Genomic DNA, 26,721 nt, shown 5'->3' on the forward strand with positions numbered 1-26,721 from the left:
TCCCCATCCCATCCCCATCCCCATCCCATCCCATTAGTCCCATCCCCATCCCATCCCTATCCCCATCCCATCCCATCCCATCCCATCCCATCCCATCCCATCCCATCCCATTAATCCCATTAATCCCACCTCTTCCCATCCCCAATCCCATCCCATCCCCATCCCATCCCCATCCCATCCCATCCCATCCCCATCCCATCCCATTAATCCCATCCCCATCCCATTCCATTAATCCCATCCCCATCCCATCCCATCCCCATCCCATCCCCATCCCCATCCCCATCTCATCCCCACCCCACCCCACCCCACCCCGCACCACAGAAGCTCTGGTTCCTCCAGGACAGGACCGCTCCGGCGCACTGCCGTGCGTAGGCAGCCAGCGCGGGGCACAGGCACTGCTTGCCGGCCGGGCAGGCGCACACATCGTAGAGGCAGAGCTGGTGGAAGGGCTCCCTGTCCACGAGGTGGTGGCAGGGCTGGGGACACAGGGAGGGGACACATCAGACCGTGCACACCGCGGTGCCGGCTCCTGGCCAGGCGCGGGGCTGCTCGGCACCTGGAAGGGCGCGCCGTGCAGGACGGCGCAGGCGGCGGCCGCGAGCTCCCGGCGCGGGGCGTAGGTGCTGCAGGGCTCGAAGGGGACGGGGCCGAGCACGGGGCAGGCGCTGGACACCCGGTACTTGTTGGCAAAGGCGGCGACGCCGCCCTCCACGTCCCCTGCCGGCGTGGCGAACTCGTCCCCCTGGTCCCAGTTGTAGGTGCCGCAGAGACCCCGCACCTGCGGCACGGGCACAGCGCTCGGGCACGGTCTGGGTGCCTGGCGAGGGTGCGAGGGGGCAGCGGCACCCAGAGGGGCTCACCTTGTTGGCGAAGACAGGCTGGAGGGTGATGTACACCGCGGGGGTCTCCAGCCCCCACAGCACCTGGGTGCCAAAGGCCTGGAGCAGCAGGAAGGAGGAGGACGCTCGGCGCACTGTCAGCGCGGCGCTGGCAAAGGGCAGCGGCACCTCCCGCCCGTTCACCTCCACCTCGCCTGCACGGGGAGAGCAGAGAGGGGGGGTGTGGGTGCGTGGAGCCCCCCCAGCCAGTGCCCGTCACCCTTTTGCCCCCCGTCCTGTGTCACCTGTGCTGCGCAGCCGTGCCGAGGCGCCCTGCACGGTGACGGAGAGCACCCGGAGGCAGCTGAGGGGCTGGCGGCCACCACAGGCCTCCTGCTCCGCCGTGATCAGCAGCGTCCCCTCCACGAAGTCCTGCGGGCAGAGAGCACGCTGAGCACCCCCCCTCACCGTGCACCCCCTCCCCAAACCCCCTCGATCCTGACCTGCACCAGGATGTACTCGCAGGCGCCCGGGAAGGAGAAGCGCCGCTGGTCGAAGGTGACATAGTGCAGGTCCCCCAGCACCGCGCACTCCGCCGCGCACCGGTCCTGGGTGCAGAGCCAGCGGCCCCCCTGGCACGTGCTGCGGGGACAGGGACAGTGCAGGGGACACCGTGTGCCCCCTCACACTGTTTTTTCCCCCTTTCTGCCCCCTCCCCAGCACTCACCACCGGTTGCAGCGCTGGCGGATGCTCTGCCCCGGGGCGTACTGCCGGCGGCTGTGGAGGCAGGGGCAGGCGCTCTGGGGGACGCAGCCCCCCCCGGCCAGGTACAGCCCCGGGGCGCACTCGCAGCCGCTGGCGCAGTCGTCCCGGCAGTGCCCCTCCTCGGCAGCATCCATGGTCACACAGCTGGCAGGGCAGGAGGACACGCAGTCCGAGTACCGCTGCCCGTGGCCGCACTGCCGCTCTGTGGGGCACCGGGGCACAGCTCAGCCACATCCCAACACATCCCAACACATCCCAATACATCCCAACACATCCGTCCCACCATGTCCCACCGTGTCCCACCACATCCCACCGTGTCCCACCACATCCATCCCACCAAGCCCGCCACCCACACAGCCAAGCCATCTGGCTGTGGGTTCAGCTCCGAGGCAGCAGCACCGCTCCCCCCAGCACCCCAGGCCGCAGAGGGAAGGAGGAAGGGGTCGGGGAATGGGATTCACTCGGCTGAAAGCAGCTCCCTTTGCAGGGGTGCTGCCCTGGGCAAGGGGACCATGGGGGACAGGGGCAAGCAAGAGCCACCAGAGCGCACACACACCCCACCAGGGTGCATGCACACCCCATCAGGGTGCCCACGAGCTCCGTGGGTGCTGGCAGCACACAGCGGGGTAGGGGGAGAAAAAGGGGCTGGGGACCCGAGCATCCTTGGGCACGTCCCTACCGCAGAAGCCCGGTCGGCGCCAGTCGATGTAGGCTTGCCGCTGGGCGCAGTCCCGCACGTAGCCCGCAAAGGTGTCGCAGACGGCGGGGGGTGGTGAGGGTCCCGCGCCCCCCTCCCGGCAGTGCACATCCAGGCAGGCCTCGTAGAAGCCGTGGGGCTCGACCTGGTGCAGGAGGCAGTGTCAGGGTGGTGGGGCCGTGCGCCCCCAGCCCCGCGGAGCCGGTGCCACTCACCGCGCCGTGGCACTGGCTGAAGGGCTCGGTGAGCAGCTCCCCGCAGACAGCCTCGGCCGCCCGCCGTGCTGCACTGCCTGCTGCACAGCCTGGGCCGGGCTCCACCGCGTCCCTGCAAGAGAGCTGTGCCCGGGTGGGGGGCATCAGAGCGGGGGCAAACCCATGAGGGCCCCCCCAGCACCCCGCCGTTGGGAATGGGGTTGAGGTGACAGCCCCAAAGAGCCCAGCTGGGTGCTGGGCACGGTGCCCCGCTCTGCTCGGCCACATCCACTTCGTTTCCCAGCTCTGCCCAGCCCCGGTACCTCGGAGCTGGCATCGGGGATCCTCCAGGAGTTCCCAAAGCTGGCAGCAAACGGGGCCACGTCCCCTCCGACCCGCAGGAAGTCATCTGCGGGCAGGGGATGCCACGGATGCACCACCCGTCCTCGGCACGGCCACCCCTGGGACTGCCACTGCTGCGCCATGCAGGGTGCCAGCGAGGGGCCGGCCTTACCGGCAGGGTCGTCGTTGTAGGGGCCGCAGAGCCCCCGCGTGCTGCCCCAAAGCTCGGCGCTGACCGTCACGTAGCTCGTCCCGTGCCCGTCCGCCTTCACGCGCACGCCCAGCCCGCTCTCCACAGCCACGAAGTCCCCGAGCCAGGTGATGCTGATCCCTGTGAGGACAAAACCAGGGTCAGCAGGGCACGGGGACGGGGAGGGGACCCGGTGGGGCTCCGCTGCAGGTGGCCCCCCTGAGCTGGCACTGTCCCCCTGCAGCACCTCGTGCCACAAGGCACCAGGTCCCCAGCGGTGCCACATGGGGACAGGAGAACCCAGCTGCCCCTCACCGCCGTGCAGGTGGGGCTGTCCCTCCGGCACCCCCACGCCGTTCACGGAGACGTTCCGGCCCCGTGCCACCACCGTGTCCAGCCCAAATGTCATGCGCAGCACCTGCGGGACAGAGGCCGTGAGCAGGGGGACAAGGGGGGCATGGCAGGGACCCAGCAGCCACGGATATTGTGGCACAAAGCGGGGCTGGAACCTCTGCCCCCGGGGTGACAATCCATGGCTAACCCCAGCCACCCTCTCCATCCACCCCGTGCACAGCTCCCCGTCGCGTGCAGCCCCGGGGGTGGCCGGTACCTGCGGGCTGCCCATGGCGATGGTGACAGCCCAGGTGCCATCTGCGGAGGCAGCCAGGCTGTAGGCACACTCGCCCTGGAAGTGGAAGTGCCTCCCGTCGAAGCTGCGGTACCGGGAGCCGGCCCAGGCGAGGCAGCTGGCGGCAGGACGCTGGTGCCGTGCGGCCAAGCCCCGCGGAGCTGCGGGCAGGGGCACGTCTCCTGTGCCGGGGGACGAGCACCACTCAGCACGTGCCTGGCAGAGCCCCGCGCCCGTCCCCCTGCAGCTCGGGGCCCCCAGACCCACCGGCGAGGGGCTGGTGGGCGCAGGCGAAGCAGAGCGCCGAGGAGGCGTTCCTCCAGCTGTGCCCCCAGGGCTGGCGGCAGCACTCGGCCATGCTCACGGCGGAGAGGTTGCGGGCGCCCGGCGCGTCCTGGCACTGCCACCCGGCGTAGCAGTGCCCCAGCGAGCCTTCCCCTGCGGCAGAGGGATGCAGCTCGTCCCCGTGGCACTGCAGTGGTCCCCCTGCTGCCCGCTAAGCCCGGCGTGCAGGGGACCACGGTGCCACCACGCCTCTGCCACCCCCTACCCTCGGTGCAGCGGGGGCCGCTCCAGCCGGCGCAGCAGGCGAGCACCGTGCGGTTCCTCACCACCGGCCGCGTCTCCGGGGGTCTGCGGGGCCAGGGGAGCCCTGGAGTCAGGCTGAGAGCGAGGAGCACGGGGACAGGCATCCCCTGGTGCCCCCTGCCCTCCCCGACACCGCGCACCCCCTGGAGCTCACTTGTAGACGTAGCACATGGGGGTGCCGGAGCCGGGCTGGGCGCTGGCAGGGGGGACACCGCGGTCCCCTCCGTAAGCCTGGCGCATGCGGTCCCGGTCGATCCTCCAGCCCGCCAGGCTGTACTGGTACATGCTGGGGCAGGGCACCACGTCCTCACGCCGGGGGGACACCACCTCCTCCTCCGTCACCGGCACCGTCTGCTGGCACCACCGCCTGCCACGGCACCCGGCCACCCGCCGGCGTCACCGGGAGCCTGCGCCAGCCCGGCCCCGCTCTCCCCACGCAGGACTCACCCCTTGGCAGCCTCGGCTGCAGCCCAGAGCAGCAGTGAGGCCAGGATGCCCGTGCCCATGCCACCGGGCTGCTGGGGCCGTGCCATCCCCGCCGTGGCTCGCCGCTCCCTGCGAGCGCCGGCCAACCTTTGGAGAGGAGGATTTGGTGGTGGTGTTGCTGGAGAGCCCACAGAGCCTGGGGAGTGCCCAAACTTTCCCCCCGGGGAGGGTCCCTGCTCTCCTTCACCTCTGCATTCACCTCTCCTTCACCTCCCTCCCCTCCCTGAGGGTCCCGGTGATGGGGACAGGGTCCCAGACCCCATGGGTGTGCCCAGGGGGTGCCCCCTGCTCGGTGGGACTGTGCCGGGGCTGGAGCTTGGGGGACGGTGCCCGATGCCCCCCGCTCCCAGAAGAGCCCCTCACCTGGGGCTGCCCGGACCCGCAGCGCTCCGTCCTCTGTCCCCGGACCTCTCGCAGCCCCAAAATCGCCCCAAGGGGCAGCTTTTTATCAGGTGGGTCCGGCCGGCCAGGGCCAGCTGCGGGGCTGGCGATTGGGCCCAGCTGCCTGCCGTGGGGACCCCCCCGTGGCCCCAGGGGAGGCCGATGCCGTTTCTAGGGCAAAACACTGCGGATTGGTGCCCCTGCAGCAGCTGTGCCCTGCCTGGCATCCTGCCCCACGGCTCCCCTGCCCCAGACACGGATGCTTCTGATCCCCACGTCCTGGTCACGCTCATCCCTGCTAGGAATGCAGGGGGGGGGGAGCACATCTCAGCCCCCAGACCCACAGCAAAAGGGCCCCACAAGGACAGGGACACCTCAGGGCAGCCCCACAAGCCTGTGTCCCTGCCCCACAGCCCTGCGTCCCCCCAAGTCCCCGTGCTCCACAGCCCCAGCCCGGGGGGACCCCAGCCCCACAGCTCCCTGCTGGCTGCTCCCTGCCCCTCGTTGGCCCCCTGCCCATCTCCCAGCCCCAGAGCCACGTCTCCCTGTGTCCCCAGAGCCACGTCCCCATGTCCCCATAGCCATATCCCTGTGTCCCCATAGCTGTGTCCCCCTCTGTGTCCCCATGCCTGTCTCCCTGTGCCGTGTCCCCACGCCCCTGTCCCTGTGCCCCTGTCCCTGTGCCCGTGTCCCCGTGTCCCCACGCCGCTGTCCCCTCCAGTGCCGGGTTCAGCCCCAGGCAGCTGCTCAGCTCAGCACGGCATGGCTTGGCATGGCTCGGCACGGTACAGCATGGCTCATCTGGGATTGGCATGGCACATGACAACACGGCACAGCACGGCATGGCGTGGTATGGCACGGCTGGCACAGGTCAGCTCGGCTTGGCACAGCTTGGCATGGCTCGGCACGGCTCAGCACAGCACGGCCCGGCATGGCTTGGCTCAGCTTGGCATGGCACAGGGCAGCTTGGCACGGCTCGGCACAGCCCGGGACAGTTTTGTTCAGCTTGGTTTGGCACAGCTCAGCACGACCCAGCACAGCTTGGCTCTGCTTGGCATGGCACAGGGCACCTTGGCACAGCTCGGCACATCCCAGGACAGTTCAGTTTGGCACGGCACAGCTTGGCTCAGCTTGGCATGGCACAGGGCAGCTTGGCACAGCTTGGCACAGCCTGGGACAGTTTGGTTCAGCTTGGCTTGGCACAGCTCAGCACGGCTCAGCACGGCCCAGCACAGCTTGGCTCAGTTTTTAATGGCACAGGGCAGCTTGGCACGGCTTGGCACATCCCAGGACAGTTCGTTTTGGCACAGCTCAGCCCGGCACGGCTTGGTACGGCTCAGGACCGCTCGGCACCGCTCAGCTCGGCTCGGCACGGCTTGGCATGTCACAGGGCACCTTGGCACGGCTCGGCACAGCCCGGGACAGTTTGGTTCAGCTTGGCTTGGCACGGCTCAGCACGACCCAGCACAGTTTGGCACAGCTTGGCACATCCCAGGACACCTTGGCACAGCTCGGCACATCCCGGGACAGTTCATTTTGGCACAGCACAGCCCGGCACAGCCCGGCACGGCTCGGCACGGCTCGGCACCGCTCGGCACGGCTCGGCTCGGCTCGGGGCGGCGCCGCTCGGCGGGCGTGCTGCCGGGAGCTGTAGTCCCGCTGCCCGCCTGTGCCGGTGCCCCGGGGCCGGGGCCGCGCGGCGGCGGCGAGGGGGGAAGCGGCGGGGCCCCGGGCGCGCTCCCGGCTCCGTCCCGGTCCCTCCGGGCGGCGGCGGCGGCGGCGGCGGCGGGGGGGACCCCGGCGGGGCGGGGGGGGACCGGCGGCCACCGCGGGCGGGCGGGCGGGCGGCGGGGCCGGGCCCGGTGGCGGCGGCGCAGGTAGGGGCGGCGGAGGGGGCCCGGGGACACGGAGAGGGGCGCGGGGGGGGGAACGGGAACGGGAATGGGAACGGGAACGGGGCCGGGCCCCGCTCGGCGGCGAGCACCGGGGGGCGGGGGGGGGTGGGGGAGGCGCGCCCCCGGGGGCTGGGTGCGGGGCTGAGGGGGCTGGGGGGGGGTTTGGGGGGTTATAGGGGAGGTATAGGGGGTTATGGGGGGTTATAGGGGGGTTATAGGGGTCGTGGGGCTGGGGACAGTGGGGTGGGGGAGCCAGGGGGCAGTGGGGGGCACGGGGGGACATGGGGCAATTGGGGGGGACAGAGCAGGGCTGGGAGGGGCTGGGGGGGCACAGGGGCAGTGGGGGGCAAGGGGGGGACATGGGGCAATGGGGGGGACAGGGCAGGGCTGGGGGGGGCACAGGGGCAGTGGGGGCACGGGGGGGACATGGGGCAATGGGGGGGACAGGGCAGGGCTGGGGGTCGGTGGGGGGCACAGGGGTGGCAGGGGGCACGGCCCCCTCGGGGTGCCCGGGATGGGGCAGCAGTGCTGGTGCCGTGTCCCCGCTGGGGGCGCTGGGGGTGAGGCTCCTGCTCCCCAAGGCCGGGGGGCTCCAGCTGCTCCCCTCTGCTTTTCCCAATGCCCCCTGCAGGGGCTGAGCCCCCCCCTGAGTGCCAACGGGAGCGGCCGCTGAGGACGGCACCATGAGGGAGAGCTTCGACGCCCTGCTCGCCCTGGGTAAGGCACCGGCACCGAAACCCACACCGGAGGCTCTGGGTTTGCGCCCGTGCCCGCTGCAGAGCCACCAGCTCGGGGGCCCGGCCAGGCGGTTGGGTTTTGGTGTGCGGGGCCCGGGGGGGAGCCAGGAGCCGGGATTGGGAGCCAGAGCCACCCCGGTTCATCCCGGTGCTGTCCCACGCAGGCGTCCCCATCACCAAGCCGGAGCCGGTGCCGCACACGGAGCAGGCGGAGGAGCCGCGCACCCAGGCGCCGGTGGAGGAGACGGAGGCAGCGGGCTGCGCCGGCTCAGGTTGGTGCCAAAACCCTGGGACCCCTGGATCTGGAGGGGCCCCCGGCTTTACCACGCTTTCTCCTGGCAGCGAGGCTGCTGGTCCCCAAGGCGGAGGCGCTGCCTGAGGGCGATGGCGAGGAGCAGGCGGGCGGCGGGGACGCGGGGGCCGTGCAGGGGCACGGCAGCCTGGAGCTCGGCTGCTCAGGTGAGGTTCATGTTCCGGCACCGCCAGCTCGTGGCAAACCCTCCAGTTGGCACGGTGCGGGCACGCTGGGGGCACACGGTGAGAATCACTGGGTTCCCATGGCGGTGCCGCCCAGCGCGCCGACCGCGTCCCCACGGCCCCGCTCTGTGCCCCGCAGAGGACTGGCTGGTGCGGAAGGTGAAGGTGGAGGACGAGGACGAGGAGTGGCCGGCCGGCCTCAGCGCCGAGGCCCTGCTGGCGGGGCAGCTCCCAGGCAGCGCCTCCCCGCCCGCCGCGGGCGCCTGCAAGCCGGAGCCCCCCAGCCCCGGGGAGCCGGCGGAGCTGGGCTACGGCGCGCTGCCCGCCTTCGCCTGGCCGCTGCTGGGCGAGGGCTTGGCCGGCCCCGGCGCCTGCCAGCACTGCTGCTGCGCGGCGCAGCCCCGGCCGTGCGGGCAGTGCGGCTCCCCGGGCCCCCCGCGCCCCTTCGCCTGCGCCCAGTGCGGGAAGGGCTTCGGCAAGAAGGCGCACCTCACCCGGCACCTGCGGGTGCACACGGGCGAGCGGCCCTACCCCTGCGCCCAGTGCGGCCGGCGCTTCCGCCAGAAGATCCACCTCCGCTCCCACCAGAAGACGCACACGGGCGAGCGGCCCTTCCCCTGCACCGAGTGCGGCCGCCGCTTCCGCAAGAAGACGCACCTGGTGCGGCACCTGCGCACCCACACCGGCGAGCGCCCCTACGCCTGCGCCTGCTGCGGCCGCAGCTTCGCCCACAAGCAGCACCTCCTGCGACACCAGCAGCTGCACGCCGAGCCGGCCGACGGCGCCGCGCTGCCGCCCGCCGAGCAGAAGCCCTTCCCCTGCCCCGAGTGCGGGAAGAGCTTCAGCTGGAAGAAGAACCTGACGTCCCACCGCCGGCTGCACCTGGAGGGGCGGCCCTTCGCCTGCGCCGAGTGCGGCCGCGGCTTCAGCGACAAGCGGCACCTGACGGCTCACCTGCGCGGCCACATGGGGCTGAAGCCCTACGCCTGCCCCCACTGCGAGAAGACCTTCAGCCACAAGCCCAACCTGACCACGCACCAGCGCACCCACACGGGCGAGCGCCCCTTCGCCTGCCCCGACTGCGGCCGCGGCTTCGCCCACAACCAGCACCTGCTGCGGCACCTGCGGGTGCACACGGGCGAGCGCCCCTTCGCCTGCCCCCAGTGCGGGCGCTGCTTCAGCTCCCGGCCCAACCTGATCGCGCACACCAAGGCGCACGCCGGCGCGCGCCCCTTCACCTGCGAGCAGTGCGGCCGCGGCTTCAGCCGCAAGTCCCACCTGGCGCGGCACCAGGCGGTGCACACCGGCACCCGGCCCCACGGCTGCGCCCAGTGCGGCAAGCGCTTCAGCTCCAAGACCAACCTGGCGCGGCACCAGGCCGTGCACACCGGCCACCGGCCCTACATCTGCACCCAGTGCGGCAAGAGCTTCAGCCGCAAGACCCACCTGCTGCGCCACGAGCGCACCCACGCCACGGCGCCCGCGCCCCGGCAGAGCTGGGCGGCCCCGGCCCCCGCCACCTGAGCGCCGGGAGCTCAGCCCCTGCGCCGGCACCGCGGTCGAGGAGAGGAACCAGCTGCTCCGACGTGGGACGTGCCGCCGGCTGCTGGCCCCCGTTGCAGTGCCCGGCTCCGGGGACCTGTGTGGCATCGGGATGGGGACAGGGACAGAGCTGTGCTCCTGCCGATGGGGACAGTGCAGGGCACCCGACGATGCTCTTGGCCCCGGCACCGGGACGCTGCGTCTGGGCTCGCTGCCCTTCTCCAGGAAGGGCCCAGCAAGGCGGCTCCAGCACCGGAGCACTGGCCTGTGGCAGGGCTGGTGGACCTCGGGCAGCGGGGCCAGCACCTGGGGGAAAAGCTCCCCGCAGCCGCACGGGGGGCACGAGCCCTGCTCCCAGCCCTGCCCAGGCCTGGCAGGCTCCCCTGTGGCAGGAACAATTCGTAAATGCCAATAAACCATCCTTTGCCAAGTGTCCCTGGGGATGTTGTGGGGCTGAGCAGGAGCCAAGGCTGCGCAGCGGGACGGCGTGCGGGGTGCCAGCACCGCGGGGCTGGTGGCATGCAGCAGAGCTTGGGGGCTCCCACCCCAAAACCCCTTGGCTGTAGGCAGGGCTGGGGTTCCCGGCCAGGTAGTGGTGCTGCAGGCTCTCCTGGCGCCGGCCACATGCCTGCGGGTTGTTTTTCCCCGTCCTGCGGCGCGCCGAGCTGAATCCGCGCTTGTTTGCTGCTGGAAGGGGGGAGAAAACACGAGCCTGGGGCCGCCACCGCGGGCGGGAGCCGTGCAGCAGCACACGTAAAAAGGTGCCTGGTGCCGAACCTCGGCGTGGGGCAGGGCAGGACAGGGCTGAGCCGTGCTGGCCGTGCCCTGCCGGCAGCATCCAGCTCCTGCTGGCTCTGGCACGGGAAGGAGACACCGGGCTCCCCACCGGGGATGCTGCCCCCACCCCAAATCTCAGCCGTGCCACGCGTTGCCCCATCCCCATCCCATCTCTCCATCCCTGGCAGCCGGGGACGGTGCCAGGAGGGCAGCAGGACAGCGGGGACGGGGCGAGCTGGCACATCCCCATCCCCTGGGTGCCCCCAGCCCCGGCAGCAGCTGGGGGGGGCTGGCGGTGGTGGTGCTGCATTTTATCTCCCCGCTGCAGCACCGCGGGGCTCCCGGCTGGGTTTCCTGTTATTGCTGCGGCCGGCACGGTGCTGGCAGGGCCGGCACCGCCGCGACGGAAGGGAGGGGGCCGGGGCCCTGCCGCTGCCGCCCTTCCCGTGGCCGCCAGGCACCATCCGGCCCCGGGACGGGGCTGCGGCCCCCCGGAGGGAAGGGTGGTGGGGGGCTGGTGTGGGCATCGGGAAGGGGTTCGTCACCGAGAGGTGGTCACGAATGGGAACAGGATCCCCAGGGGTGCGGCCACGGCACTGAGCCCGAGTTTTAGAAGCGTTTGGGCTCTGCTCTCAGCCACGGGTCTGAATTTTGGGCAGATCTGTGTGGTGCCAGGGGTTGGGCTCGGTGATCCCTGGGGGTCCCTTCCAGCTCGGGATGTCTCTGGGGACAGCGGTCACGGCGGGGCTGCGGCACGGGGGACGTGACCGGGGACACCGGTGGTGGCACAGGGACGTGACTGGGGACACCAGTGGTGGCATGGGGATGTGACTGGGGACACCGGTGAGGGCACGGCGGTGGCACAAGGACATCAGCCCCCGTTGCAGGCAGGGCCGTGGCCCTGTGGGTGCCCGGCAGCCGTGGGAGCAGCCCCGGCCAGTGAGCGGTGTGGGGGCTGGAGGACCCCGTCCATCCCTCTGTGCTGTCCGTCCGTCCGTCTGTCCTCCCCTCTGTCCCACCCATCCGTCCCATCTGTCTGTCCATCCTTCCATCCCGTCATTCCTCTGCCCCATCCGTCTGTCCATCCATCCATCCATCCACCCCCCCACCCACCCATCCATCCATCCATCCCCATCCCCCATCCCTCCGTCCGTCCGTCCATCCGCCCCATCCCATCCCCCCCCCCCCCCCCCTCCCCCCCCCCCCCCGGTGCCCTTCGGTCCCGGTGCTGCTCCCGGTGCCCCTCCCCCTCCATCACCATGGCAACGGGAGGCGGAGCCGAGGGGGCCTCCGGGAGCCGCCGTTTGGTGAGCGCAGGGGGGGTCCGGTGCTTGGAGAGGTGCGGGGGGGGACCCCGGTGTCTCCCCACCGCCCGCCCCGAGCACCCCACGGGGAGCCCTGGGGGGGGGCAGGAGGGGGTCCCACGGGGGGGGTCTGAGCCTCACGGGGGGGATCTGAGCCCCATAGGGGGGTCTTTTGGGGGGGGGGCCGTGCCGGTGCTGACCCTCGGGGTCCCCGCAGGGCGCAGGGCGCGGATGGAGGCGCACGGGGAGAAGGGCGAGGAGGGCGCGGGGCTGCGGATCACGGCGCAGCTGCTGAAGGCCAGAGCGGGCAGTTCGCCCTGGACTCCATCCTGCTGCTGCGGCTGCGGGGGCCGCGGCATCGCCGACCTGGGCTGCCTGGGCGACTGCGCCCACCTGGAGTGGCTGGACCTCTCCGGCAACGCCATCTCGCAGCTGGCCCCGCTGGCCGGCCTCAAGCAGCTGGCCGTCCTCAACCTCTCCCGCAACCGCGTCTCCAGCCTGGAGCCGCTGGGCTCCTGCGAGAGCCTCCAGAGCCTCAACCTGGCGGGCAACCTGGTCAGCAGCCTGCAGCAGCTGCGCTGCCTGGCCGGGCCTGCGGCGCCTGGAGAGCCTGCGGCTGCGCGACCCCCTGGGCCAGCTCAGCAACCCCGTCTGCGCCGCCGCCGCCGCCTACCGCGCCGCGCTGGCCGAGGCGCTGCCCGGCCTCAAGGCCATCGACGGCGAGCGGGTGTCGGGCCGGGGCAGCGAGCTCTTCCAGCTCTGCCGCGACCTCGACGGTTCGCCGGGTGCCGGCCCCGGCCCCGCGCCGCCCCACGCCGCCCAGCCCTGGGTGCAGGCGAGTTTTTGGGAGCCGCCGCCGCCCCGGCGCAGCTCCATCATCGAGGAGGCCTACAAGCAGTTCGGGGAGGCGCTGCAGGAGTGCCGCGAGCTCAGCCGGCGCGCCGACGACACCATCGCCCAGGCGGAGCGGGCGCTGAGCGTCCGCGCGGACCCCGGCTCCTTCGTCTTCTGAGTGCTCCTGGTCCCGGAGCCCCGCGCGCCCCCGGCCCAATTCCAGCCGCCCCCGAGGAGCCACGGGGCCGACCTCGCCTCCGGGCTGCTGCGGTGCCCGAGCCCCACTCCGCTGTGGCTCCTTCATCCGCCTCGTCGTGCTCCGTGCCCTCAGACCCTGGGGCAGATCCGGAGGGTCCCGAGCTCACGGCACCCATGGGTACCCGGGCTCCCCGTCCCTCCCACCGCAGCAGAGGAGCAGCTCACCTCCACGTCTGGCGGATTTTGGAACTGTCCCCGACCCCCCCGGCACGGTGGAGGAGCCGTGCTGCGAGGTGGGGATGGGGGCTGCAGGGTGGGGGGCTGCGGGCAGGGCTGGAGGGGTGTCAGGGGGCGATGGGGGCTGTGCAGTAAAGGTGTGGGGCTGTCCTCGGGGTCCCTGCTGCTTTGTGCTGCGTCCCGGTGCATCCCACATCCCTCCTGAGCCTGCCAGGGTGCAAGACCCACGGAGCAGAGCGTGCCCCGGGCTGGGGGCAGCGTGCGGGGGGGGTGACAGCCTCGGCAGAGCCCCCCCGGGCACCCACAGGAGTGGGGACGTGGAGCCCAGCCCGCCCCAGCAACCCTGAGTGGGAATGAGAGCGGAGACCAGCAGAGGCAGAGCTGGGGTTTACTGGTGCATGCGGACACTGCCTAGGCGTGGGGGGGTGTGTGGGGGGGTGGGGGCCGCCTGCAGGACGCCCCCTCCCTTCATTGCACAGCGCTGGGGGGCAGCAAGCTCGGGGGGCCGGGCTGGCCCCGGATCAGCATCCCTTAGGGCTGGAGGACGCGGCGTCTGGAAAGAGAGAGGGGAACAGGGGGGAGCTGAGAGCTGGCTGCGGGACGAGCCCCCCACCCCAGGCAGGGGCACCCGGGGGGAGGTGGGTGCCCGGGGGGGGCCGTCCCTGTACCCACCGTGGCCGGGGGGGGGCGGCCGCCCTAGGCCTGGTAGGCTCTGGAGAAGGCGAACATGCCGGGCAGGTAGAGCGCATCCGTCGACTTGCCGGCCTCCTCCACGGCCCTGCACTCGGCCTCGTCGCGCTGCTTTATCTCCTGCGGGGGCAGAGGGCGAGGGGGTGGCACCGGGGGGGGGGCACCTCCGGGACCCCTGTGAGTGCCCCGCAGCCCCCCAGAGCCCCCCCCCCCATGGCTCACCTTGACGGCCAGGTGGTGGCTGGGCGCGCAGTTGTGGTACTTGTCCAGCACCTTGGGGACATCGCTGTTGTCAAACTTGTAGCACGCCAGGCAGGCCGGCCTCCTCTGGGGACACAACGGGGTCAGCGGCGCTGCCCCCCAAGCCCCCAGCCCACCCCCGGCTCAGCCCCGATCCCCGCCGGCCCCGAGCCGGCCCCGAAAAAGGGGTTCGCGGGGCCGTTTTTGGGGGGACAAACCCGCAAACCTCACCCGGTTCTCCACCGCCTTGCAGTTCTGCGTCCTCTGCGCCCTCTTCCTGCAGTTGGTCTGCACGAGGTTGACGCGGAGCTGGACGAACGTCCCCGAAGGGTCTTGCTGGTGCGGGAGGGAAACGACCCCATAAGGGGCGGGGAGGGGGACACGGGGGGCACGGGCGGCTGGCTGGGGGGATATTTTGGGGTGCCCATGGGGTGAGAGAGGCAGGATCCGCCCGGGTGCAGCGAGGAAGGACCAGGAGGGACCCGAAAAGTCGGTGCTGCCCCCTCCCACCGCCCCCTGCCCCCTCCTGCTGCCACCGTCCCCGTGGGCGCAGGGACAACGGCCCCAAGGGCAAACCCAGCCCCAAATCAACCCGAGGCCCCGTGAGGGGTGAGCGGCCCCAAGGGGGGCGTCCCTAGGGCCCCCAAACCCCCGTGAGCACCGGGCAGCACCCGGGGGGGGGGGAGCTCCGGGGGGAACGGGACGGAGCCGAACCGGGGCTCCGCGTCCTAACCGGGGACACTGGGACGGGACGGAGCCGGACTGGGCCACCGCGTCCTGCCCCGTGTCCGCTCCCGGTGGTGCCGTGGTTAATGAGTAGCCGAGCCCCGCCAGCGCACCCTGCCCCGTGCCAACGGGCACGGCCGGCCCCACCGGGACACCGCGGGGCACCGCGGGGCACCCCCAACCCCCGGCCCCTACCCCTGCCCAGCGGTTCCCCAGCACGACCCCCGCGGGGTCACGGGGTCACGGGCAGGGTCCCCGTCCCCCCCTCCCCATCCCACGGTGCCGGTAGCGGTAGCCACGGGGCACTCACCCGCTCGAGCACCCCCTCGAGGGATTGCTCCCTGAAGAGGAAGAGCACGTTCCCCCGGCCGTGGAAGTACTCGAGCACCTCCCGCACCACGCGCCGCTGCAGCGGGGGCTGGCTAGCGGCCGCCACGGCCACCAAGCCCACGGCCAGGGCCAGCAGCAGCCGCCCCATCGCCGCCACCGCCACCGCCACCGCCGCTGCTGCTGCTGCTCCGGTCCCGAAACGGCCCCGAAACGGCCCCCGCTCCGCCCCCCCGGGAGGAGGCGCACCCATGGGAGGGGTGGGGGGGTTGGGGGGGTCACGGAGCGGGGCTGGGAGGGAGAGGGCAGCGGGCACGGGGTGGGAAAGGGGGGATGGGAGGGGGTGGGGGGGGGTGAGGGGGGAGGGGGGGAGGGTTTGGGGGGGGAGGGGGGTGAGGGGGGGAATGGGGGGGTAATGGGGGGGTAGTGAGGGAGTAATGGGGGGGTACTGAGGGGTATTGGGGGGGTACTGGGGGGTACTGAATGGGTAGTGGGGGGTAATGGGGGGTACTGGGGGGTACTGGGGGGTAATGGGGGGTAATGGGGGGGGTAACGGGGGGGTAACAGGGGGTACTGGGAAGTAATGGGGGGTAACAGGGGAGTACTGGGGGGGTAATGGGGGGTACCTAGGGGGTAATGGGGGGGTAACGGGGAGTAACGGGGGATAATGGGGGGGTACTGGGGGGTATCCAAGGGGTACCAGGGGGTAATGGGGGGGTTACGGGGAGGCACTGGGGGGTAATGGGGGGTACCCAGGGGGTATTGGGGGGTAACGGGGGAATAACGGGGGGGTTCTGGGGGGGTAATGGGGGTACTGAGGGGTACTGGGGGGTACTGGGGGGGTAACGGGGGATAACTGGGGGTACCCAGGGGGTATTGGGGGGTAACAGGGGAATAATTGGGGGTACCAAAGGGGTAGTGGGGGGTAATGAGGTGGTAATGGGGGGTAACAGGGGAGTACTGGGGGGGTACTGGGGGGTACCCAGGGGGTATTGGGGGGTAATGGGGGAATAACGGGGGGGTTCTGGGGGGTAATGGGGGGTACTGAAGGGGTAGTGGGGGGCAATGGGGGGTAATGGGGGGCACCGGGACGTACTGGGGGGTAACGGGGGATAACGGGGGGTATCTAGGGGGTACTGGGGGTACCGGGGGGGTTACCGGGGGTACCGGGGGTTAACGGGAGGGTGCCGGGGGTCGCCCCCCCGCCCGGGCAGGGGCAGGGGCAGGGGCACGGCGCCCCCGGTACCGCCCGGCCCCGCCCGGGGGGGGTAACGGGGGAGGACTGCGGGGGCCGGCAGGGGGCGCTCTAGCACACAGCGGGCAACTCGATGGTAGCGCCGCTCTAGCCGCGCGCTCTATGGTGCCGCGCGCTACTTCCGGCCCGCCCCTCGGAGGGCAGGGGGGTGCCGCCGCGGGTCACGCGGTGACCCGGAAGTGCTGTGGCGGGCGGGCGGGCGGGAACTACAACTCCCAGCAGCCCCCGCGGCGGGCGCGGCTTTATCCCTCCCCTCCCCTTCCCCCCATCTCACATCCAGCCGGCGTCGCCGCCGCGCTGACGTCATCGTCGCGGCGGCGTCAGCACGCCGCGGCGACGTCAGCACGCCGCGGGACGCCGGCGGCCGTGAGTCCCCCGGGGAGGCGGCCCCGGGGCCTGGGGGGGGGGGGCGAGGAACGGGGCCCGGTGGGGGGGGAGGGGGCGGCGGGGGGAGGGGCCCCGCGCCCCCCGTATCGCGGAGCCGCCGCCCCCGCCCGCCCCGGGAGCCCCCGGGCCTGCGGCTGCCGGAGCGGAGCCCCCGAGGCCCCCCCGCGGCCCCCGTGTGTGGCCGGGGGCGGCCCGGTACCGGCTGGGGGGGGTGGGGGGTGATAGAGGGGGAACGGGGGGCTCGATGTCGTGATAATGGTACCGGGGGTGGCGGTGAGTCAGCTGCTATCGCGATAGCGGGGGCTAATGGTGAATCCCGCGGTGTTGAGGTAGCGGTGGCTGACGGTGGGTCCCTCATATCGCGATAGAGTCACCCAGTGTCATACCAGTGCCTGACGCTGGGTCCCCAGAATCGTGATACCGGTGGCTAATGGGTGCTCAGTGTCGTGATAACAGTAAGTAACGCTGGCTGCTCAGTATCACGATAGCAGTGCCTAACGGTGAGTCACCCAGTATCATGATAGAGTCACCCAGTATCACGATAGAGTCTCCCAGTGTCATACCAGTGCCTAACGCTGGGTCCTGCAGAATCATGATACCGGTGGCTAATGGGTGCTCAATATCGCGATACCAGTGCCTAATGGTGGGTCCCTTGGTGTCACGATACCGGTGGCTAACAGTGAATCGCTCAGTATCACAATACCAGTGCCTAGCAGTGGATCCCTTGGTGTCACGATACCCGTGGCTCACAGTGGGTCCTCGGTGTCACGATACCGATGGCTAACGCTTGGGTGCTCAATATCGCGATACCGCTGGCTAACAGTGAGCCCCTCAATATCACAATACCAGTGCCTAACGATGAGTCTCCCAGTATCACGATACCGGTGGCTAATAGCAGGTGCTCAGTATCGCGATACCAGCACCTAGCAGTGAGTCCCTCGGTGTCGTGACACCAGTAGCTCCCAGTATCGCGATACCGGTGCCTGGCATCACCCCGGGCACACCTCTCCCAGTCCCAGGCCTCGGTCCCGGCGAGCTGCCAGGGGCGGCTCCAACCAGAGCCCCAAAAATGATCCCAAAAGAGGCTGGGGGCTCATCAACCCCCCCCCAAACCACACGGGGAGAGGTCCCCGAGGTCGCTGTGGGGACCCCCGGTGCCACCCCCCCGGTGCCACCCCCCCGGTGTCACCCCCCGGTGTCACCCCCTCCTCCCACAGCTGCTCCCCCAGCTCTCCGCCGGCCGTTTCCACACCAAATCCCGTGGGGGGGCCGATTCCTCGCCCCGTTGTTGCCCGTTGGGGGGGGGTCCCTGCACCCCGGGGTGGCTTTTGGGTTCTGTAGGACCTGTCCCGCCCTGGGCACTGCTTGGGGACACCGCGCTGCCCCCTCGGGTGCTGCGAGGAGTGAATGCCCCGATCTGGTGCTGGCCGCGTCAGTCGGGGCGAATCCGAGCCCTGGCGGCCCTAAAAATGGGGCAGAAAGGAGAAAAAAAAAAAGGGATAGAGAAAAGGGGGGGGCCCTGCTGGGGTGCTGCAGCCATCACACCCCCCACCCTGCAGCCCTCCCCTCGGCAGGGGCACGGACAGGGGCTGCTCCCCCCACGACAGCCACCCCCAACCACCCCAAAACACGCTCAGGGCTGCGGGGCCGGCTCGGGGACCCCCCCCAAACCCCAAATGGGTTTTAACCCGGAGCTGCGGGGCCGCAGTTTCTCCCCCCCCCCCCCCCCACACCCAGCTGCAGGACTACAACTCCCGGCAGCGCTCGGCGCGCGGGCCGCGGGGAGGCTTTCCTGTAAACACAGGCGCTGAACTCGGGCCAGACCCCGGGGCTGGCTCCTTCCTTCCCCCCTCGGAGAGCTCGCAGGAGGAAGAGGAGGAGGAGGAGGAGGAAGAGGAGGAGGTTGGGGGGCTCCCGCCGTGCCCCCCCCCCCGCCGCCGCCGCCGCGCTCACCGCTCCCCTCCGCTCCCGCAGGGCCCCGCAGCAGCCATTTGGAGGAAGTTGGGGAAGAGCCGAGCCCGCCCTGGAAGCTGGAGGGGGAGGACACGGCCGCCGCCCCGCGCCCCACGGCCCCCAGGGGCACCATGTCCGCCGGGGGGGCTCCCCAGGTAGGTTTTGGGGGTGGGGGGGGGGGTGGGGGAAATGAGGGGTCCCCGGGGATCCGCCGTGCCCCGAGGACCACCGCGCGCGGGGCGGGGGGAGCCCGGCCTTGCCTTTTGTGCCGCCCGGCGGCCTCCCGGGGTCCTCCTGGGGGTGGGGAGCTGCCCCCCCCCGGTGCTTTTCTCCTCCTCCTCCGGTCGCCGGGGGCTGCTCTCGGCCCCGCGGACCCCGCGCGAGGTTTTCCTTTTGGGATTGGCACTCGGGGAAGTTGTGACAGGCGCCGGGGCTCGCCGCCGGCTGCCATCTGCTCTCCTCCTGCTCCTGCCAAGCCCACGGGGAGCGCCGGGGGAGGACGAGGGGAGCCCCGTGGGGGGGTGGAAAGGGCGCCAGGATCCCCCAGAGGAGCTGCTCGGGGCTTTCCCTTTTTGGTCCTGGCCCTGGATGGGTGGTCCTGAGCTTTTTGGGGAGTTTTGGGGTGCTAAAAGGGATCCGGGGGGGAGTTGGGGATGGCTCCGGACCGCTGCAACACCTCCCAGCTCCCCGGCCCCGTGGGAGGCAGCGCTGCCGCTCGCCTCCCGCCTGGTGAAAAGCAAAAATAAAAAATAAAAAAAGGAAAAAGTGACCCCAAAACAGCCAGGGCCAGCCGCTGAAACGCTTCCCCTCTCTCCTGGAGCAGCCTGCCCACGTCCTGAACCTGCTCCCTTACCCCAGGCTGAACGAGGTGCCCAGGGCTGGCCACGAGCTGGATGCGGCGGGCGCAGAGATCCCCTCCGACCCCTGCACAGGTGAGGGCCGGGGGCGTCCCCCGGGGGGGTGCAGGATCCGTTCCTAAACCCGTGCAGATGTGGCACGGGGCGGGGGGAGGAGGAGGAGGAGGAGGAGGAGGAGGAAACCCCCCGCCCTCGCCGCAGGCAGGTCGGGCAGCCCGCGCCCTGCTGCAGGTGGAGGCTTTGCTCCTGCTTTGGGGTTGGGGCCGCGCCGGTGGCATTCCTGGGGGAGCCTTTGAAATCCTACCGTGGAAGCGCCGGGCGGGGGCTGAGGGTGCCGGGGTGAGGCGGGGTGGGGGGCTCCGCAGGGGCGCCGCGTTGCAGGGCAGGGTGCTCTCGCTCACCTCTCGCTGGAGAGCACACGCTGCCAGGAGGAGGGAGGCTGGAGCTGGGGTTGCTTTTTATCTTTAATTACACTCCAGGCAGCGGCGGCTTAAAAATAGATGAAAGCAGCGCCCCGAGGCTCGGTTAATTTTAGCTGATTTGTGAATTAACGCAGGCAATCTCCCCGCATAATGATGTGTCTGCCGAATGCATGTTTTGCAGTGTGACAGTTCATGGTGACCAGCTCTTATCCCTTCAACCAGGCTACAGATTTTTCAAGCCCGGTGGCTTGTTCGGTATTAAACAGTCGGAGGAGCCGTTCCCCGAAGGCCAGACAATGCAGGAGGACAGCAAGATCCTCGTGAGCCCGTGTGCAGGTAGGTGCTTCCCCCGGCCCTGCGGGGGCTTCGCAGTGGTTGGCAGTTGGCCTTGGCAGGGAAAGTTGGTCCTGTGGGGCCATCAGCAGCTGTTTTGGGCCGGTTAGGGGAAAATTTTGGCCATTGCCACGGGTGGAAGGGGCTCCGGAAGGGTTCTGCCCCCTCCCCGGGTGGTTAGGGCGCTCTGAACGGCGCCCGAGGCCTCTGAAATGGATGTCTTGAATCTTTTTTGGAATCTAGTTGAGCCCGGGCGAACGAGCAAAGTGGAGCAGCCCGACGAGAAGCCCGGGGTCGCCGCGGGCTCGCTGGAGCTGTACCCGGCGGGCGCCGGCGGCTCGGGCCGCTGGTTCCACGGCGGGCAGCGCGCGCCCGAGCGGGCGGGCGTGGAGCGGGACGGGGCCCCCAGCCTCAGCCCGCTCCCGTCCCGGGTGGCCTGCTGGGCCCCCCAGCTCGGCAACGGCCCCTTCCGCTGCGCCCAGTGCGGGAAGGGCTTCCGCCAGAAGCAGAGCCTCATCACCCACGAGAGGATCCACACCGGGGAGAAGCCCTACCGCTGCGGGGACTGCGGCAAGAGCTTCAGCCAGCGGCCCAACCTGCTGACCCACCGCCGCGTGCACACGGGGGAGCGCCCCTTCCCCTGCACGCAGTGCGGCAAGAGCTTCAGCCAGAAGGCCAACCTGCTGGCCCACCAGCGCATCCACGCCGCCAACGAGAAGGCGCTGGCCGGGGGCGAGCAGGAGGACGGCGCCTCCGGCAAGCCCAAGCTGCGCGCCCCGCCCCGCAGCTACCAGGACGACACCCCCTTCGTCTGCCCCGAGTGCGGCAAGAGCTTCCGCCAGAAGCCCAACCTCATCACCCACCGCCGCATCCACACGGGCGAGCGCCCCTTCACCTGCTTCCTCTGCGGCCGCAGCTTCAACCAGAAGACCAACCTGGTCACCCACTACCGCGTGCACACCGGCGAGCGCCCCTTCGCCTGCACGCAGTGCGGCAAGCGCTTCACCCAGAAGACCAACCTGGTGACCCACCAGAGCACCCACACCGACGTCCGCCCCTACCCCTGCGGGCAGTGCCAGAAGTGCTTCAAGGACAAGGTGTCCCTCAAAGCCCACCAGAAGACCCACGCCCCGCGCCAGCGGAGGTGCCCGGGCCGGGGTCCTGCTCCCACCCTGCCTTTTGGGGCCGCCCCCACCCTGCTGCAGCCCGGAGGCCCCGAGCAGGACGCCGCCTTCAGCCCCATGCCGCCGCTGCCGGTTCCGAAGATCCCCGAAAACCAAGAGCTGTACTCGTGCACCGAGAAGGGCTTCCCCCCGAAGGAGCAGCTCCTGCCCCACCAGCAGGCCCCGCTGGGGGAGCAGGCCTTCCCCTGCGTGCAGTGCGGGGAGGGCTTTTGCCCGAAGGTGGCCCTGCTCCGGCCGCAGCACGGCCCTGGGGCGGAGGCTCCTGCCGGCTGCGCCGCCGGCTTCAGCCCCGGCCCGCACCTCCTGGGGCACCTGGGGGTGCAGCCCGTCCTCGGGGAGGGCGCAGCCCCCGCGCCGCCCACCCCCGGGGCCGAGAAGCCCTTCATCTGCAACCAGTGCGGCAACAGCTTCGGCCTCTGGCTCTCCCTGGTGGCCCACCAGAAGACCCACGTGGGGCAGAAGGCCTTCCAGTGCCCCGAGCACGATAAGAGCTCCGGGGACGAGCTGTCCGCCAAGTCTCCCCAGGAGAAGGATCTGGACGGCAGGGCCTGGCTGTGCCCCGAGTGCGGGAGGAGCTTCGTGCAGTACGAGCGGCTGGTGAAGCACCGCCAGAACCACCGGGGCCGGGGGCCCTACCGCTGCGACGTCTGCGGGAAGCGCTTCAGCCTCAAGACCAACCTGGTGACGCACCAGCGCATCCACACGGGCGAGCGCCCCTTCACCTGCGGCGTCTGCGGCCGCCGCTTCAACCAGAAGGGAAACCTGGTCACCCACTACCGCACCCACACCGGCGAGCGCCCCTTCGCCTGCACCCAGTGCGGCAAGCGCTTCGCCCAGAAGCCCAACCTCATCGCCCACCAGAAGACCCACTCGGGCAGGCAGCCCTTCACCTGCCTCGAGTGCCCCAAGCGCTTCAAGAGCAAGCTCTCCCTCAGGGTCCACCAGCGCGTGCACGTGGTGGAGCAGCCCCAGAGCGAGCCGGGCCCGGGCCAGACGCCCCCCAGCCTGCAGGCGCACCCCGGCAGCCCCTACCCCTGCTCGCTCTGCGGGGAGTCCTTCGAGGAGCACGGGGAGCTGCAGCTGCACCGGCAGGGCCACGCCGGCGAGCGGCCGCACGCCTGCGCCGAGTGCGGGAAGCGCTTCCGCCAGAAGGTGAACCTGGCCGTTCACCAGCGGACCCACACCGGCGAGCGCCCCTTCCACTGCGCCGAGTGCGGCAAGGGCTTCAGCCAGAAGGCGCACCTCCTGCGGCACCGCAGGACGCACACGGGCGGCGTGCCGCCCTCCTGCTGCGAGGGCACCTGCCCCGCGCACCGTGACCAGCCCGACGCCGGCGCTCCCCTGGGGAAGGGCTCGGCGCCACCCGGCGTGCTGCTGCCCCCCTGCTCCCGCGGCGCCGCCCAGGGCTCGCTGCCTCGAGAAGAGCTTCGGCCGGGAGCGCAGCCCCCCAACAGGGCGGAGAGCCCGTCCGGGGCGGCTGACATCCTTCTGCAGCTGATGCAGGAAGACCAGCACCTGGTGCCCGGCTCGCACCACCCGCAGGAGGCTCCCGCGGGGCAGTGCCCCTGTAAGTGCGCCGAGGGCGGGGAAGGGCTGGCCGGGAAGCCGCCCCTGCAGCCGCAGTGCTGCTGCGCCGACTGCGTGAGCCAGAGGCAGCTGCTGCTGAAGCCCCAGCACGACTGCCGCGCCGAGATCTGGTGCAAGTACGGCGGCTGCGGCAGGAGCTTCGAGGACAAGAGAGTGCTGAGAGTGCCTGAGAGAGCGCACGGCGAAGAGAAAACCTCACCGTGCCCCAGCTGCTTGTAACGCGCCCGCGCGGGCTGCCACCAACCCGTCCGAGCGAGGGACTGGGCCTCACTGCTCTGGCACTACGGACACCAAACCTGCACAGGGGGGAGCTCACGCCGGGAGCCGACTGCTGACCAAACGGGGACGGCGCCGAGGCTGAAAGGGGCTGACGCAGGGCGAGCTGCGAGTCGGAACCTGGGGGGGGGCTCCCGGGACGCGGCGGGGGCTCGGGAGAGGATGGCGGCGGCTCACGGCGTCAGGACGCTCGTTGCGAGCACCCCGGAGGTGGCGGTGGGTGCAGCGAACTGGTCAGGAAGCAGTACTGGACTCGGACGCCGCGTGCGCGTTTTCTGTCTTGTGAACATACCAAATGTGTAAAGCGGGTGGAGCTGAGGAGCAGGAGGCACTGCCGGGGCTGCGCTGCCGGGTTCTGCCGGCGGCTGCCTGCCAGGAGTCGGACGGCGAAGGGGCGGCGAGGAGCCGAGGATCCTGCGCGGCGGCTCGGAAGCCGAGCAGGAGGCCGGGCAGAGGCGCGTCTGCTGGGCCCTGCCTCCGGGCTCCCCCGGGGGCTGCAGTCCTGCGACGCGCAGACCCCGGCGCGGGGCACAGAGGGGCCTCGGCGGGCCCAGAGCTTCTGCCGGAGCCCTTTTGGGACTGGGCGTCCTTCCGCGGGACGATTTTGGGACGGGGAGCCGAGCCCCGCTGTCGGCTGCCCGCCGGTGTGGGCAGAGGATCTGCAGCTCGGTGGTGGAGGTGAGCGAGCCGCCGCAGCGCGGTACCGGGTCACTCCCAGCCTCGTGGGGACCCCGCAATGAGGTCCCCGGGTGGCGGGGCTCGGGCCGGAGCCTGCGGCTTCACGGCTGGGGCGGAGGAGCCGGCGGTGGGGAAAGCCTCGGCGCAGCCGGGTGCCGGTGGTCACCGCGGGCCCTGCCTCGCCGCCACCTCCGCAACGGACCGCGGATAAGATAAGCGTCTCCTCCGAGCCCGGAGGGGTCATACAGGGTGATATATGGGGGGGTGGGTCGGGGAATGTAGCTTCTGCTTCTGTTCTTGCTCTGTGGATAACCTTTCTGACTAGCACCTCTTTCTGGTACTCACCTAATTCTGCATAGAGACCCCGGGAGCGCCGGGGTGGCGGGGGGGGGAGCGGTGGCTGCAGCCCACCCGGCGCTGCCCCGCGGCCACGCTCGCGCTCCCGGGCTGCAAGCGGGGCAGCTGCTTGGGCGGGCAGGGCTGCGGGGGCAGAGCTTTCGGGGTGGGAACCGCTGGCCTGCAAGCTGCTCCCGCTTGGAAGCGCGCTTCGCATTCGAAGGGGAAACGAATCTCCGCCCGCTGCGCCCCCTCAGGCGCCACGAGCCGCGTAGTCCTCAGCCCCAGCTATGGCAGTAGAACCCTATCTCGCTTCGCTCGGCTGCAGAGCCTCCTTGCTACAATGGTTTGGCAAAGACCTTCACTGAAAACCTGGGATGCTGTTAGCGGTGCCTGGGGCGCGGTGCCGCGCTCTCCTGGGGGGCTCCTCCCCCTGCGTTTTGGGGGTGCAACCCGGGCCTGCAGCGTCGGGAAACGCCTCTCGCCCTGCGGTGCCCCAGCCTTGGCGCAGGCCACGCAGGGCGTTGGGGGGGTCTCCATCCCCAGAGGTGTTCAAACCGCCTGGACACGGCCCCAGGCAGCCCCGCTGGAGCAGGCGGTGCCCGATCTGCACGGCCCCCGGCCTCTCTGCCCCATAGGGCTTGGGCAGATCCTGCCAGCTGTGGCTGTGCCAGCTCGCCATCACACCGAGGGGACACCGGTACGGTCCCTGCCGGAGCCGCAGCCTCGTTAAGGCACTCTTAATTAACAACGCATCCAGGCAGTGGTGGCGGGGCCGTGCAAGGGGCGGCAGCTGCCGGGCACGGGGTCCCTGGCACCCGAGCCGTCCCCGGGCAGGGGGTGGGCGTCCAGCCCGCAGCGCTCGGCTCTGCTCTCTCCCCTCTGGCAGACAACGCCGCCCTCTCCCCTCCGCCTAGCATCACGCTCCAGCAACATTTCAGGTCCTTGCAATTCTATTTTTTTGAGGTTATTTAAAATAAAAGCTTTCTCACAGCAGGCTCCTGCCTCCTCCTCCTCCTTCCCGGGAAGCGTCGCTGCGGTACCGCGGTCTGCGCTGCGGGGGGGGGGGCCGGGGAAAGGGAGTTGAATTTCTAGCCCAGCCTCGAGCTATTCCCCATCCTCGGGGCGAGAGCTGCTCCCCAGCCTCGTGCCTCCTTCCCCACCAAACCACCGGCACCGAGGCCTTGCAGAGGGGCTGCGGGGCAGAGCTGGGGTCCTGGGGCACCCCTCATACCCTCCGTCCCCTCGTGTGCTCTGCTCCCCGCGGGCTGTTGCAGCTGAACTTGGACTCGTGCTGCCTGCAGCCGACTTCCTGGGTTCTGCAGCTCTCAGCAAAACCCTCGGCAGCGAAAGGGGAAATGCTGGGGGCTGTCGGCAGAGCCCGTGGGGCCACGGGCTGGCCATGCCCGTTAAAGCCAGGATTCTGCCCAGCCCTTTTCTCCCTGCCCTTCGCTGCCTCGTGTTTTGTTCCATTCGTGGGCCCGTTTCCCGGTGACCAGCCAGTTCTGAGACCCCTCTGCTCCTTCCACCGCTGCAGGTTTCAAATCAGTGTGAGAAAACGGTGTGAGAAAAACCAATATTTTGCTCAGACACGACCTTCCGTGAAGCTGTTTTATTCACGATTGCAAAGGCGGGCGTCCTGCAAGCAGGAGCACAGCAAAAGCTCACCATAACCCTATATCCCCTATTTCCCGACACCTGATTTCTCCCATTTCCTCACTGGCTGAGTACTACAGGGTCACAGCCTACTCCACGCCCTTCTATACCTTATAGGTACAATTTTATTTGACCAGCCATGAATTTCTCCTTTTCTTTTTTTTTTTTTTTCCTTCTTCTCTCATGACTAGACTTCTCGTTTTTACCGATTTCGCGCTGCTCATCCTGTTTTCCTCAGCTACCCTCCTTATTTTGGGGCAGCGGGCCCTTCCCCTTATCAGCCTCACATACTCCCCGCCGCCGTGCCGCGCAATCACTTTCGGATACACCACGAGCTCGCTGGAATTTTCCGCCTTCTGCTGCAAAAACACAACTCTGCTCCTCGCGCTGGCCTCCCCCAGGGCCCCACGCCAGGCTGGTGGCGATACCCCCCGACCCCTCCAGCCCCCGATAAACCCCCGTTGTGCCGTGCTGATGCTCAGGGCAGGGTTTGCTCCCATGCACGAGGCGGCTGCCGCACGGCCCAGCCCCGGTGAGGCAGGTCTGGGCAACGGCCCCGTAGGAATCCGCAGCGGCTGCCCCAACCCAACCCAACCCAACCCAACCCACCCACGGCGGTGTGCGCAGCACCAGCAAGCTGCAGCCTGCACCCAGGGCCTGCTCCCAGCCGTGCCGGGACCCCGGGACCCCGAGCAGCGAGACCCCCGGGCACGGCCGGCAGAG

General features: G+C 70.4%; 5 protein-coding genes across 7 annotated transcripts in view; 3 read left to right on the plus strand and 2 right to left on the minus strand.

The window, feature by feature from the left end:
* Nucleotides 1-4,756, minus strand: part of LOC311207101 (SCO-spondin-like) — a gene marked incomplete at both ends in the record, with an annotated part of 34,961 nt that extends 30,205 nt beyond the window's left edge. The window contains 16 exon segments of the mRNA XM_084283000.1: nt 317-476; nt 557-778; nt 861-1,033; nt 1,124-1,250; nt 1,322-1,460; nt 1,546-1,786; nt 2,264-2,426; nt 2,497-2,619; nt 2,799-2,884; nt 2,990-3,148; nt 3,323-3,425; nt 3,618-3,817; nt 3,903-4,073; nt 4,186-4,268; nt 4,378-4,590; nt 4,671-4,756. Coding sequence (XP_084139126.1) covers nt 317-476; nt 557-778; nt 861-1,033; nt 1,124-1,250; nt 1,322-1,460; nt 1,546-1,786; nt 2,264-2,426; nt 2,497-2,619; nt 2,799-2,884; nt 2,990-3,148; nt 3,323-3,425; nt 3,618-3,817; nt 3,903-4,073; nt 4,186-4,268; nt 4,378-4,590; nt 4,671-4,756 — 2,449 coding nt within the window.
* A 2,181-nt stretch (nt 4,757-6,937) lies between these two features.
* On the plus strand, nt 6,938-10,153 carry ZNF467 (zinc finger protein 467). Of its 2 annotated transcripts, none has more exons than XM_084283067.1 (5): nt 6,938-6,967; nt 7,617-7,702; nt 7,887-7,994; nt 8,065-8,181; nt 8,297-10,153. In XM_084283067.1, the coding sequence occupies exons 2-5, from the start codon at nt 7,669-7,671 to the stop codon at nt 9,721-9,723; spliced, it is 1,686 nt and encodes a 561-aa protein (XP_084139193.1). In that variant the 5' UTR covers nt 6,938-6,967; nt 7,617-7,668; the 3' UTR covers nt 9,724-10,153. The 2 variants fall into 2 exon arrangements, with proteins under 2 accessions (XP_084139193.1, XP_084139194.1); XM_084283068.1 differs by having other exon boundaries at nt 8,339-10,153.
* A 1,900-nt stretch (nt 10,154-12,053) lies between these two features.
* On the plus strand, nt 12,054-12,834 carry LRRC61 (leucine rich repeat containing 61; the record flags this gene model as incomplete). The annotated part of the gene is given in 4 exon segments (XM_084306626.1): nt 12,054-12,120; nt 12,123-12,169; nt 12,171-12,410; nt 12,412-12,834. Coding segments are annotated over 4 exon segments (777 nt in total).
* A 637-nt stretch (nt 12,835-13,471) lies between these two features.
* RARRES2 (retinoic acid receptor responder 2) lies at nt 13,472-15,275 on the minus strand. Of its 2 annotated transcripts, none has more exons than XM_084282174.1 (5): nt 15,058-15,275; nt 14,253-14,357; nt 14,004-14,108; nt 13,764-13,901; nt 13,472-13,644 (listed from the first exon to the last, which is right to left on the minus strand). In XM_084282174.1, exons 1-4 carry the CDS (start codon nt 15,223-15,225, stop codon nt 13,788-13,790), a joined length of 492 nt encoding a protein of 163 aa, XP_084138300.1. In that variant the 5' UTR covers nt 15,226-15,275; the 3' UTR covers nt 13,472-13,644; nt 13,764-13,787. The 2 variants fall into 2 exon arrangements, with proteins under 2 accessions (XP_084138300.1, XP_084138301.1); XM_084282175.1 differs by having other exon boundaries at nt 13,760-13,901.
* Nucleotides 15,276-16,108: 833 nt separating this feature from the next.
* LOC311207102 (uncharacterized protein) lies at nt 16,109-25,340 on the plus strand (the record flags this gene model as incomplete). The annotated part of the gene is made up of 6 exons (XM_084283001.1): nt 16,109-16,146; nt 16,610-16,695; nt 18,691-18,824; nt 19,493-19,601; nt 20,171-20,284; nt 20,525-25,340. 6 exons carry the CDS (start codon nt 16,109-16,111, stop codon nt 23,269-23,271), a joined length of 3,228 nt encoding a protein of 1,075 aa, XP_084139127.1. The 3' UTR covers nt 23,272-25,340.
* Between the last annotated feature and the right edge of the window lie 1,381 nt (nt 25,341-26,721).

The sequence above is a fragment of the Netta rufina genome (assembly GCF_964035555.1).
Source record: "Netta rufina genome assembly, chromosome: 2".
In the NCBI taxonomy this organism is placed as follows: domain Eukaryota; kingdom Metazoa; phylum Chordata; class Aves; order Anseriformes; family Anatidae; genus Netta; species Netta rufina.